Source organism: Cinclus cinclus, chromosome 7 (genome assembly GCF_963662255.1).
Source record: "Cinclus cinclus chromosome 7, bCinCin1.1, whole genome shotgun sequence".
NCBI classification, from domain to species: domain Eukaryota; kingdom Metazoa; phylum Chordata; class Aves; order Passeriformes; family Cinclidae; genus Cinclus; species Cinclus cinclus.
In genome coordinates, this window is record NC_085052.1 from 6,999,789 (window position 1) to 7,012,706 (window position 12,918).

General features: G+C 38.7%; 1 protein-coding gene across 1 annotated transcript in view; it reads left to right on the forward strand.

The window, feature by feature from the left end:
* The window catches only part of GFRA1 (GDNF family receptor alpha 1), a 136,678-nt gene that overhangs the window by 103,063 nt on the left and 20,697 nt on the right, over positions 1-12,918 (forward strand). The window contains exons 7-9 of the mRNA XM_062496275.1: positions 1,229-1,338; positions 6,437-6,571; positions 9,623-9,801. Coding sequence (XP_062352259.1) covers positions 1,229-1,338; positions 6,437-6,571; positions 9,623-9,801 — 424 coding nt within the window. The remainder of the gene's footprint in view (positions 1-1,228; positions 1,339-6,436; positions 6,572-9,622; positions 9,802-12,918) is intronic.

A 12,918-nucleotide genomic window follows, 5' to 3' on the forward strand; every position in this document is an offset into this window, starting at 1 on the left:
TAGGTTATACTATTCTGATTTTGAGAGAGCTTTGCAAAGATTAAGCATCTGATCCTGAGACATTACTGTGGCTTGTCAGATGCAAAAGAACATTTTTATACCTGTTTCACAGAAGAGAAGATTGAAGTAGGGAGGTGATTTTTTTTAAGATGAAGGTTTAAATAACACTTTGTAAATAAACAGAAGTCACTACTCCAAGATCATAAGGCTAAGATGGACAGGGGAGTGACTGTATGATGTGACCTTGACCCACCTCATCAGTGCCTTCCAAATTTTACAGACCTGAATGGGAGCATTATGTGGCCTTTAAATCACAAATAACCAGAAGAGATCCTGTCTGTTAGTCCTTTTAATTTCCAGCATGGTAGTAATCAGTTACCACAATACAGCTTCACTCCTGGTCTTTAAGCACCTCCTGCATGTAATCAGTGCTCTGCCCTTCTTGGTCATGGGCTGGCTGAGGTAAGTGAAGGTAATGTGGCCACTCAGCAGCAGAACTGGGTGCAGAGCACACTTCCCTTTCATCTCAGCCCTGGACTCAGAGCTCTAGAGTTTGGATAAATGGACACTGGAGTTTGGATAAATGCACACTAGAGTTTGGATAAATGCACTCAGTACTCTAGAGTGTGGATAAATGCACGTTTTGTGAGAACAACTAGATTCTCAGTGCTGTGCTGTGGGGGGAGAGGAGACCATGCCAGCTGGTGCTGCCTTCTGCCCCAGTTCAGCCCAGGGCAGGGGTGAGCGCTCTCCCTGGAAACGTGGGACACCACCAAAGCAGGTCCTGCTTCAAGTCTTGCAGTAAAAGTCTTTTTTGCTCTGGGATCACGAACATGCAGTTTTGTGTAATCAGTAAATCAGCAGAAACTGTGTTCTAATAAAAGACTCCTGTTAGAGTTCAGACCCAGGCAAAATGACTCCTCATATGATAAAATCAGTCTTTGTCTTTTTTTCTTGGCATGAAAATGCAGAACATTTCTTTTAGTAAAGGGCTGGTATTTTCCTGTTGTTCTGTTCCTTTTTACTGTTTTCTTGCACGTTTTTGTTCTGACTTCAAAAATAGATTCTGGGAAAAGATGCGTCTTAGAAAGACTCTCAATGGCTGAAATGTATCCAGTATGCATTTAAGTTCAAGAATATTAAGCCTTGTCCAAAAACAGAGAGTGTAAAAGGTAAGAATGCCTTCAGGCTTGATTTTTAAAGATAGGCATTTTTCTTCCTGTTGCAGATCTCGCCTTGCAGATTTCTTCACAAACTGCCAGCCTGAGTCACGCTCTGTTAGCAGCTGTCTGAAGGAGAACTACGCTGACTGCCTGCTCGCTTACTCGGGGCTCATTGGTAAGAGGGCAGGGAAGGGTGGGCGCTTGCTCGTGACAAAAAAAACCCCAGACAGCGTTTTGAAGGCCTGTGTGAAATAAAACCTGGAATATAATACTGTATAATATGATACTAGGCTAGTTTCTCCACCTGTATGTAGTGGCCCTGTTTCGCCTTACAGAGATGCTTGGGGTAAGCTTGTACATTACAAGGAAATTAAGGATGGAAGATGAGGAGAGAAAGGTGCTTGAATTTGAAATAAATGCAAGCTTTAAAAGTGAAGCTTTTTAAGAGGGTTGGATGTAGACAGGAATGAGGAGTAGGAAGTTAACAAGTGGAAGTGCCTCTTGGTTCATATTGCAGCTGTCATCACAAGTTTGGCTAAACACCTTCAGAGAAAGGTACTACCTGAATCTGAGGTATGAAACAATGACCAATCCAGCCTTTTATCAATTCCAGCTGCTGCTCCTTTCATGTGGACACTTCTGTCCACTCTTAAGTGTTTTCAGAGATGCCTGTCAGTGAGATGAGCTGAGACCAAATCTGAAATCCTCTTCCCTCCCCAGTGTAGTTATTTTTGTTTATTGTCACCTTCCTGAGTGTCAACAGGCACAGGGATGCCTTTATGGAAGACAGATTCCACATGCCACACTCAGTATTTGATTCCTGAAAAAGAGAGATCATGTCAAGAAGCTGAATGTGTTGTAGAAATATCGTAGTTGGGCAATAAATAACAAGTGAATGTCAAAACTCTGAAACAAACAAATTTGAAAGGCCACCAGATAAGATGTTTTTAAGCTTAACACTCTGCACCTGCTGCAGTGCAGTAATATCCCCTTCTGTTGGGCATGAAGGTGCCAGCTGAGGCCCTGAAGCTGATCCTGCTGTTAAATAAATGTCTCTGGAGATAAGATCGAAATGAAAATATTTCTAGAATAGGTTGGATTTGCTGAAAAATGACTGGAAGCTATACTCAGTGGCTTCTTGTTACCATTCTTATTGCTCTAGCAGCTAACAAGTGAGCTAAGTCCATGTGGCAATGGGTAAAATGAGATGTGATGGCTTCAAAGGATATTCTTCTACCACTGAAGAGATTAAGACAGTATGCAAAGGGTATAACATCTGAACAGTTATGACAGACTGTCATTTGACTCTGAAACAGAGAATTGAATAGCCTTGAAATCTGTTCTTGTCAATGAGATTAGGAAGTCTGGCTGCTGGCAGGGAGTAACTGTTACTAATAGATACTTCTGGGTGAGAGCTGCCAAGTTCTTGCTGGACCTAGAGAATTTTTCTGGCAGTTTTGTTGGTTTTATTTTTCAGTTTAACCCCAAAGATGACCCAGTTCCTCTTGTGAGGTGTTCTTGTGTTACTGGGGATGACCATGCTGCAAAACGCTGTCACACATCAGAAATGTGGAATGGGTGCCTAAGGAGTTCAAATCAAAAGGACATCTAGTTTTCAAAGGGAAAAATATACATTTTTCTTCCTTCCTGCTAGCCCCTAGAGATATGCAAAAGAGATACTGACTGGTGTTATGAAAGTTCTTGCTTCTTAGTAGTGATTCTGTTAAATCAAGTAATTACCAAAATATTTCTTGTGCTGAAGCAGTAAATTTCTGCTTCTGATATCAATCTGATATGAAAGTGGAGTAAGGCAGAAATCAGTGGTATAATCTTTTAAATGTCTGCTTAATAGATATAAGGCACAAGAAGAAGAGTAAGACTTGTAGGTAAGATAATGCTACAGATCCATTCATTCATCAGAGCTTCAGGATCTTCATTTAATTAAGAAGAAATATTGTTCCTTATAATAAAATATTATTTTGTTTAGCCATTTCATTAAATGTAGCAAAAAATTGCACCTCTGCCAGAGTTTGTTCAGGAAACTCAGGCTTCTCTATGGAAGGTACAGTGGATGTGAGTCTTTCCTCAAATACAGGGATGTAAATGAGAGTTAACTTCACTGAAATTAGTGGAATCCCACCTAAAATTAATGACTTTAAGTGGAAATAGAGCCAGTCACAGTTTTTGTATGAGATGCTTTATCAATAAAATGGAGAAGCCTATAGATGCTGCTTTGCATCAGGGTGTTATGTATATAATTTTAAATATATATATGCTTTACAGAAAGTTAGGAAACCCCAATTAATTGCTTTAGGCTCCTTGTTGTAGTATAGCGATAAGTTGTTTTTTTTTTTAACCAACAGAAAAATATAAGAAATAATGAATGTAAAAGGAGACAGTGGATAACCATGTTTGAGTCAGTGCTTTGGTTACAGCCTGGATAAGGCATCTGGACCTTCTGTACTCCCACATTAATTAAGTTTTGTTCTAAGTGCTGGCTTCAAGATCTGCTTTAGCATTCACTTTCTGACACATTTTCCCTTGTCTCCAGTGAAATCCTTCCAAGTTCCCTGGTATTCCTTGGAATTTTTGTGTGAATAAGCTGATTTTGCTTTGGGCCAAGGAAACTTCAGCCCCTTGCCCCTTCTGCTCGACTCCCCATCCATCTCCTTATTAATTCACCCTAATTTGAGCAACCTCTTGGCTGTGTTCAGGCCAACTCTGCTTTTGTCTAAAATGTGGAGGTCTGACTGCTGACTTTTGAGACCATTTTAGAGCTGTTTGATACGTTGAGCTCCAAAAACCAAGCAGGTCCTATTTTACTGCCAGCCACCATGGTTTCTCTCATCCCTTAGTGTCTATCAGCAGAATTTCCAAGATGCCAGCTAGTGGAGAGGAAGGGAAGGGAAAGGCACACATGTTGGGAAGAAAGAAAATCCACCCCAGGAAACCAAGCACATAATCCACTTGGGTTCACATCTGCCCCCAGGTTTAAATGACAGACTGATTTTCTACTAGCTGCTCTTTCAGCCACTCTGTTTTTGCTGGATGCACAGTTTGTGTGCTGTGTACACACTTTCGTTGTCCTGTCTTTCCTGTATTCATCAACCCTAATTGTACCTTGGTATCTGTTACACTTTTAACCCCTGTCTTAACCCATTTTAATTACCTTATTACCTCTTTGTGATAAGAAAGTCTTAGCTCAGTGACCTTTTTAATTTCCTTGGTACCTTTCTGTTTTTTTAACCCTTCACTAAGCATTTGCTAATTAGAATTTTTTTTTCAGCCTGCTATTTTCTTTCCATTTGCAAAATCCTCTTGATTTTCACACTTCTTTTCAGATCATGTTGCAAGGCTGAAATAGTGTTCTGAACCATCACATGGATGAGAGAGAGACATTTTAACGTGTTTTATTTTAATTTAACATCGTTCTCTGTTTATTTGTCTACTGTCCAGTTTTCATTAACAATGCAAATTATATTTGCCTATTTTACTAAATTCTCTATCTCCATTTAATGAATTTTGAACCATGCTGTTTACTCGTGTACTAATCTCATGTAGAATTCCAGCAATTATTAGTGCTGTTATCTGTTAAAAGCTGCAGGAAGCCAAAGGTATGGGATTATAGTCAAATTTAAGAACATCCTGAAGCAAGAGAAAAGATGCTTTTTGTGAATTTCACAATGGGACCACATCCATTTTCACATCCATTACTGTCTTTCTCAGGCCAGCCCAAGTGCCTGTGGTGCTTTGTCTCCCACGTCGCATATGAGGCAGTTTGCATGTTGATTTGTTCATTTCCCAGCACTGCCTGGTGTCTGAAAGGCTATTAGACATCACTCTGTGATTTGTGTTAGTTCTAGTGTTCCTTTTTTTAGTTTGATGTTTGATAGCCCTTTCCCGTCTGCTGTTGCAGACTGTTGGACCCTGGACCTACAGACCAAATTTTCTCTCCTAGTGTACACTTTGGGTCTCTAACATTTGTCCTTCATCTATTCCATCTTCTTAATGACTACTTTGATGTCAGTTTTGAGGAGATGTGATCACATTTCCTCACGATATATGACCTGTCCTAGAATTGCAAATTATCGAGTGAGGAACATGTTCCCTGAAGCAGCTGGCAGCTGTTCAGGTCTGGAATACCTTCCCCTTTTTATTTAATTTTTCCCTTTTTGTCCAACAAATAAAATGAAGATTCAAACTTCTCAATCCTTATGAAAGTTTTGAATATCTGATTTGCTGGGCTAGTGCATTCAGTGGGACTACTGGCTTGAGCAAATGGGCTCATCATACAACAGCTTTCTGATCCAGATGAGTGATGAACAGTTGCTGTACGTCTTTTAAGACACAAAATGCCTGCTTTGGTTTAATTTCATTCTTGGCTGCCTTGAGCTGGCATATAAATGGGAGAATATTTACCCAAGAGTTTGCAACAGAGTTAGAATGACCCTGTGGTTGGAAAACTGTTGACAATGTTTATTAAATAATCACTGCACTGAAGAAGTAGTGAAACAGCAGGATTAATAATAATTTATTACCTGCAGAGAATCTGCTGTACCTTTTCATGCGTGCTGGGTTTTGCTCTGTTCATCACCCTAATCCATTCTGCTGGCAGGTCCCTCATGAGCACCTTGGGGTTAACACTGCTCCAGGATGTAGCAGGGCTCCCCTCAGCATGTGCAGCATTCTCCTCACTCATGCATTTCAGAAATGTTTTTTCAGTCTGGCTGCAGACTCAAGGAGGAAACACAGGTGTGGGTACCTGTGTTCAGCCGTTTATTTGCAGCTAGAATTAAAACAAGAGAAAACACAAGCGAGGAAGGAAAATGAGATTTTCAAGTGCAGCTCTAAGGACACAGTCCACGTGTGTTTGATTTGGCAGCAAAGCCCTTTAAAGAAGTGCTCACCTTCTCCTAGCCCATCCCTCCCTCTGCCACGGTTTTTACCTGTCAGTTCTGCTGATGCAGCTCTCTGAGGGAAATCCTTTTTGGAGGGAAGAAATGTGTCTTGAATGTGTGAGTCGTGTTACAGCCCCTAAAGTGCTTGCATGCAGACCACAGAGGGTGTGAAATACGGCACAGGGCTGGGTGTCAGAGGCTGAGAGCAGGAACTGTTAAATCTGCAGGTCAGAGCCCTGCTGTGGGTCTGGGTTGTGAATCCAGCCCCAAATGGGTGACTTCCCAAGGGCTGTTTGCCATCTTAGGGTGGAAGGAATGTTTCAAATGTTTCATGTTGCAAAGGTTGCTCAGTGCTGTGCTTCACTCTGGTGACAGGCACGGTGATGACACCAAACTACATCGACTCCAACAGCCTCAGCGTGGCCCCGTGGTGCGACTGCAGCAACAGTGGCAACGACATAGATGAGTGCCAGAAATTTCTGAATTTCTTCCAGGACAACATATGCCTTAGTGAGTACAAAATTAGGTGTCTTTTTAATGTGTTGTAGGGTCTTTTCTGGAATTTCTTTAGTTGCTTAAGTGTGTTACGACACATTGAGGCCATCGCTTTGCGCTTTGTTGAGTGTGGTTCTGTTGTAGGTGTAAAAATTAAAAGAATGAGCAAATACGCCTGATACTGTGGTTTATGGCCAAAACTGCAAACATGAGAAGCTCTTGGAAAAACAGAACAAACCCCGAAGTTGTATGGTACTGAAATATGTTTGCATCACAGGTCATATTTGGAGCCTAACAGTCAGGCAGCATCTTCACGGTGGAATTGTAACACCTGAGGGGTTTCTGTATAATTTAAGAACTTCATATAAAAAAAGACATGTAGTTTAGGATATGAAGGATTTTCTGGAAGTAAGTATAAATTGGATTGTGCTTGCAATTTACAGCCAACTTCAATTTTTTCAGGATATTTGATCTCAGATGCCTGGTTTTAACACAAGCATGGATAGTAACTATTGTAAAGATTTTGTTAAATTATTGGGTTTTTTTTCCCTGTCGGACTCACTTCCAAATTAGGGACTATTATAAATTTCAGAATGGCTCAGTGGAGTCGATTTTGGCAGGTTCTCTTTTCAAATTTCCTGTCTGCCTGGAGCAGCATAATTGGATGATGTGGAGTGTGCATCAGAGTTTTAATTTTGGATAAATGAGGAGACCAAAAGAGCTTGGCTTCCCTAGTCTAGCAGAACAGAAGTTGAAAGGATACGTGATTGTCCTCTGAAATTGCATTTGCAGGGCAAGCCCAGGGAGGGCAAGGGATTAGTTCACCTGCAGGACAATGTTGGCATAAGATCACAAAGGCAGATATTGGCCATACATATTTAGGCTTGAAATGGGAAAATTTTTAACCTTCACACTAGAGTTAAGAAATAGGCTTCCAGCAGGAGATTGAGGGTAAAAGTGGTTTTAAAAGTCATATTTCATCAGCTTATGCAAAGAAGCAGACATCATTGCTTTTATCAAAAACAGTAAATGAACTCAGTGATCCAGAATGGCCCGTCCAGCCCTACAGACTTGAGCTGATGATTGTGCAGTGTTCAGTGTTTTAGTACAGGGTCTGAAAATCCCCATTGGTAGCTTCTCCAGAGGCAGCATTGCAGAGAAGGCACATGGAGTTCTGTGCACAAAAACCTGAGTTGCTCTGTGATAAACTGTTTATTAAGCTTTGGAAGATCAAATCAATTACTCAAGATCACTTAACAAAAGATAAAGAGAAAAGTTCAATATTTACGAGGGGTAAAATTTAACAATATGCCATCAGACCCTCTTCAAGCCTAATGTTGGCTGCCATTTATATCTATTGGAATACCTCAGATTTTATTCATTTGTGAATGTATTCATTTCTAGAGTGTTATGGGTTCCTTTTAGAACATAAAGACAGAGCGATTCCTTGTCCTTCCTTTTGCCATCAGTACAAAAGCATTAATGAAGACAAATCAAAGACATTGGATGTTACTGTGAGACAAATTATGTCATCCTAGCTGCAAGATAATGTCTCCTTCAGGAAGAAATTAAAGGTGTTTCTGGATTTTATACAAAGTCTTGTCTTCCACATAGAACAGGAATTTTTTTAAAAAAAAAACTATTTTCATTAGTGAGCCTTCCACACCTGAAGAAAATGTCATTAAAATCCTTCCCACTTCTTTTATACAAGAAAAAAACTTATTTTTCTATGGTAGGAAGAAACTAGGAATTTCTTGCTAGTCTGCTGTTTTAGTGTATTTCCCCTTCAAAATGGAAAATAAACCTGTTACTCAGGGCATTTACAACAATGATCTTGTTAAAGTTGCTCATTGCAGGTGACTAGAGGACCTTGAAAGGTTCCTTCAGTCCAAACAATTCTGTGATTCTGTCATGGAATCCTACAATATCTCAAGTTGGAAGAAACTCATCAGGATCATAAGTATGATTGTATGAAATAATTGAAGAAGACTAGTTGTAAAGGCCACTTGTTACTTTGAAAACTGGAAGGTTTGCAGGTATTTCTGTGACCATTCCTTCAACAGTGGAAACAAACAGTTACTATGATTTTAGGAAATACTGCTTTTGATATTGCCTGATTCAGGGAAACACAAGAAAACTTATCATATCCCTCTTCCCACTTTGTCTCCATTAATGCAGCTCATTCTGGTTCTTCTCTTTGCATGTTGAAGTTCTGAGAACTAATACCAGCATAAAAAATACATCTTTTTCAGAAGAGAATTACATGTAAATTATTTTATAGTGCAAGGAATGCCACTGAGAAGAAGTGTTAATAACTTCCACATATTAGTCCCCAGTGAAATTGTTTGATTTCTTGTACAAAGAATTTGAAATAAGAAATCCCCAAATCCTTGTTGAATCCCCAAAGACCTGATTAAGAACTGTTTTTCTATTTGTTTATATAAAAGTCCAACCAATTTACTCTTGCTATAAACACACTCTTTAATCCTGTGAAGCTGTGATAAGCTTTTTAACTTTTATATTCTAAAGTTTTAGTTTAACCATGCTTCCCTCACCCAATTATGCAGATTTTGATTGAAAATGGTAAGGAAAAGATTGCCTTAGTTAAAATATTTAATAGTTATAGGCCTATTAGTTTTACTACAGCAAGCTGTAGAAATAAATATTTATCCTGTTCTCTGTTTTTAGTTTGCTCTGTAACTTCACCTACCTGAATTAGGACGTGACATTCAAACTGTATTTTAAATCTTGAAAGTAAATTTTTCAGTCTTTTGGATGGTAACAAACATGATTATGGTAAGTCCTAAAGCTTCTGTCAAGAATTACTGGAAACAGTACAAAGAAGAGGCTGCACCAAATGATTATGTGACCCCAGATTTTCAGTTCATGTTTCTGATATGTTCAAAAATTACACACATTTTTCAGCATAAAATGGAGTTTCTATAAATACACATTTTAAATGTAATAATAATAATGGCAATAAAAAACAACTCAGTTCTGCTTTTTTGCCTTTTTTTTTTTTTTTTTTTTTAGAAATAGAAAATTGCCTGTAATTTATTTTCACAGAAAATGCAATTCAGGCCTTTGGCAATGGCACTGATGTGAATGTCTGGCAGCCAATCTTACCAGTACAGACCACTACAGCCACAACTACAACAGTTTCCAGACTTAAAAACACAGGGTCAGAGACCACCAACAACGAAATACCTTCCCACAATGATTCACCAGCATGTGCAAACCTGCAGGTAAGAGAGTTCTGTACCTGTTGTTGAGCATAAATGAAAGTTTTTCATAGATACTTGTCCAAAGCAGTCTCCCACTGCCTAACTAAATGCCTGCCTAAATTGGAATATCTGTTTATTCCCACAGTGTGTGGCAAACTGCTTATGTTGTGAGCCTATCCCTTATTTTAAATCAGAAACTTGCATATCTCAAAGTGAACTTTATTGCCTCGCTGACTCAGGAACAGGGGATGATATTTAATTTCTTATCACAGGTTTGAATACGAATGTGGCACTCTCCAAATCCTGCCAGGATGTGTCAGATTAAATTAATCCCTTGAGTACTCCTAATTCAGAGGGAACCCTTAATGTGAGCTAGCATGTCCTTCTGCCTTCTTTCTTATGTTACTGGCATTAAACTCAAGAAAGATTTTTGGCTGAGTAGGTCTGGATATTAGAGAACGTGTGGTGCTACAAGCTGCATGTTGAAGAAGCTGGACAAAGATAAAGCTATTTTGAATCAGGCACTCTCCTGAACTGAGGTTGAGGTCATTGTGTGATTTTGGCCAATGGCTGTAGCAATTTTCTTTGACGCTTAGATTGGGCTATTGATAGTGGATCATTGATTCTGGATTTAGAGGGTCAACACTTGCTGAAGACAGTTTTTGCAGCTCTTTGAAAGATTGAAGGACTTGGGCGGGAGACAACAGCAAAATTAAGGCAGGAAATGTAAAATGAAAACATCCTTAGGCCAGATTAGAATAGGGCTGTAAAAGTTTCTGGTGGTTGAAATGCAAAATTAGGTCAGGCAAGGTTTAGATCGGCTTGTCCTGTTTATTTCTGTCTTTGCAGAGAGAAAATTTCTGTGTGACACAAATGTAAGTGTCCAAGCTTTAAAGTATCAGCTGATATTAAGATAATTTTTTTCTGGATTTCTGAATTTCACTGTTAAAGCACTGATTTTTCACTTCCCTATAAAAATATTAATTTTGTTTTCTTAATATTAAATTGTTCCATGTGCACTGAACCAGAAATATTTTATTTCTGAGAAATAGGTTTTGCTTAATTTTTCCTGCACTGCTCTCTCCTTCATCCTTTCCCAGTACTTGCACTTGTTTTGCATTGGAAAATTGTATCTGCATCAACATAAGGGATGTTACAGAGTCACAAAATACAGGGGATTGATGAGAGATGGTGCTGAGTTTAGGTCCTTCTGTTTTAATTCTGCTTTTCACATTTGTGCATTCATTATTATTTCAGCTTTATAAGTTATTGATAAGAGAGATATTTGGAGGAATATACTGCTATTTGCAATAGTCATTTAACCAAATGGAATATGCTGAAAGAAACGCAGCCTCTTAAACCCAAAACTTGAAATATCTTGCATTTAGAACAAGACCTTGATGGGATATTATTGAGTCACTTCATGTTATATTAAAAAGTTGTGTTGTGGGAGAGATCACATTTTCCTTCAGTGCATGTATAGCCCCCCCCCTGTAGAGTAAGGCCTCCAGATGCTACCAAAGTACCCATAATAAATAAAGAACTGAAGAAATGGCAAGTGATCACAAATCCCATTGGATTCACTTCAATTTGCAAATGTTCCTTAAGCCTGAAGAGATGTTCCTGTGTTTTGAAAATGACTTAAATTCTTCCCTGTCCTTTCTTCTGTTACTCTGGAATTTTGAAGTCACATCCCACATGAGTTTATCAGCTCTGGTTTAAAGCTGTGCTGTAACTTCAAGTGTACCCCCTGATGTACTTGGCACAAGAAGTAAAGGTCTGTAGGGAAAACAGGTTCCTTTAAATGAATGATCTCTGCTGTTTGGTAGAAACTGTAGATAAAGTCTGTACTAAAAGGTCACTGAAGTTATGTGAACCAAGCAGTTTTATTCCTGTGAAGCACAATATTCTATGCCTACCACTTTTTTTCTGTCAGAACTGAAGCACAAAGAACAAAGCTCTAATATTTTAATGCATTTTTCAAAAGTGACTTATGAACAGAGCCCAAACAAGCCCACAATTTTTAAAAAAGAAACCTATGTTTTTTGGACAGTATGGTGCCACTTTGCATGTGAGACTTAAACCCTAATGCAAATTTTATAAAAGAGCTGGTACTTATATTGCACTTGGAGAAGGGTATTCATTCCAAGCCTCACCTCCCATGAAAATATGCCTTTGTAGTGTTTTCAAAACAGGAACTAGTTCAGCCAAAAGCTTTTTTATATGCTTAGCAGCTGATCCGAAAAGTTTCTAAAAGGCAATATAGCCTGAATGCTGTGAAAAGTCAAATTACAAGCATCAGTCTCAGCACAAAAAGACAATGGCAGAGAGGGGCTAAAGAAGTGGTCACTGAGATGCAACAGGGCTGCATATTCTTGTGGGTTTAAAAACATAGTGTGGGGAGAAAGAGCAGGAAGTGATTGATTAGTAAAAATTGCCATTGAAATAAATACAGCAAGGGAAGAAAGAGCAGGAAGTGATTGATTAGTATAATATGCCACAGAAATTAGCAAATCCCAGCCTCCCAGGGCTGTAAAATACAGGGCTCTAACCCAATCTGCCAAGAGCACCACTTGGAATTTTTGCAGTTTTTGCCATTTTTGATACATTTCTTTTGGACTTGTTCAGAATGGTCATATGAAGAGCAGGAGTGCACTGATGGTTTTGTTGCTGTGCCATGTTCTCCTGCACAAGCAAACCTGGGAACTGGAAAATTGGTGAAGGCTTAAAGAAAATATGAGATATTCTTTGTTTATCTGTACTCAATATTTATTTCAAAAAACCTGTTGAAGATTTTGACTTTAAAATAATGTTTATTTTAGTGATGTTGTTTAGAAGTTGTTCTTCATTTGAACTTATAACTGCTATGAGAATTTGCAGTTCATCCTAATATGGGGTATTTTCTTTCAAGTTGTATTTCAAATTTTGTTTATTTCAAATTGATACAGAAAAATGTTTATTTCTGATATCTGCTTACATTATGTTTACATATACACAGATTGTGTAAGATACTCATTTTTTCTGTCCCTCAAAGCAGCATTCTATCTTTGCCAGGAAGATCCTTAATTTTGTCAGGAATCCTCTAAATTCTTCTTGCAAACCTGACTTCTAACAGAATTTGCTAAACAGAGTAAACAG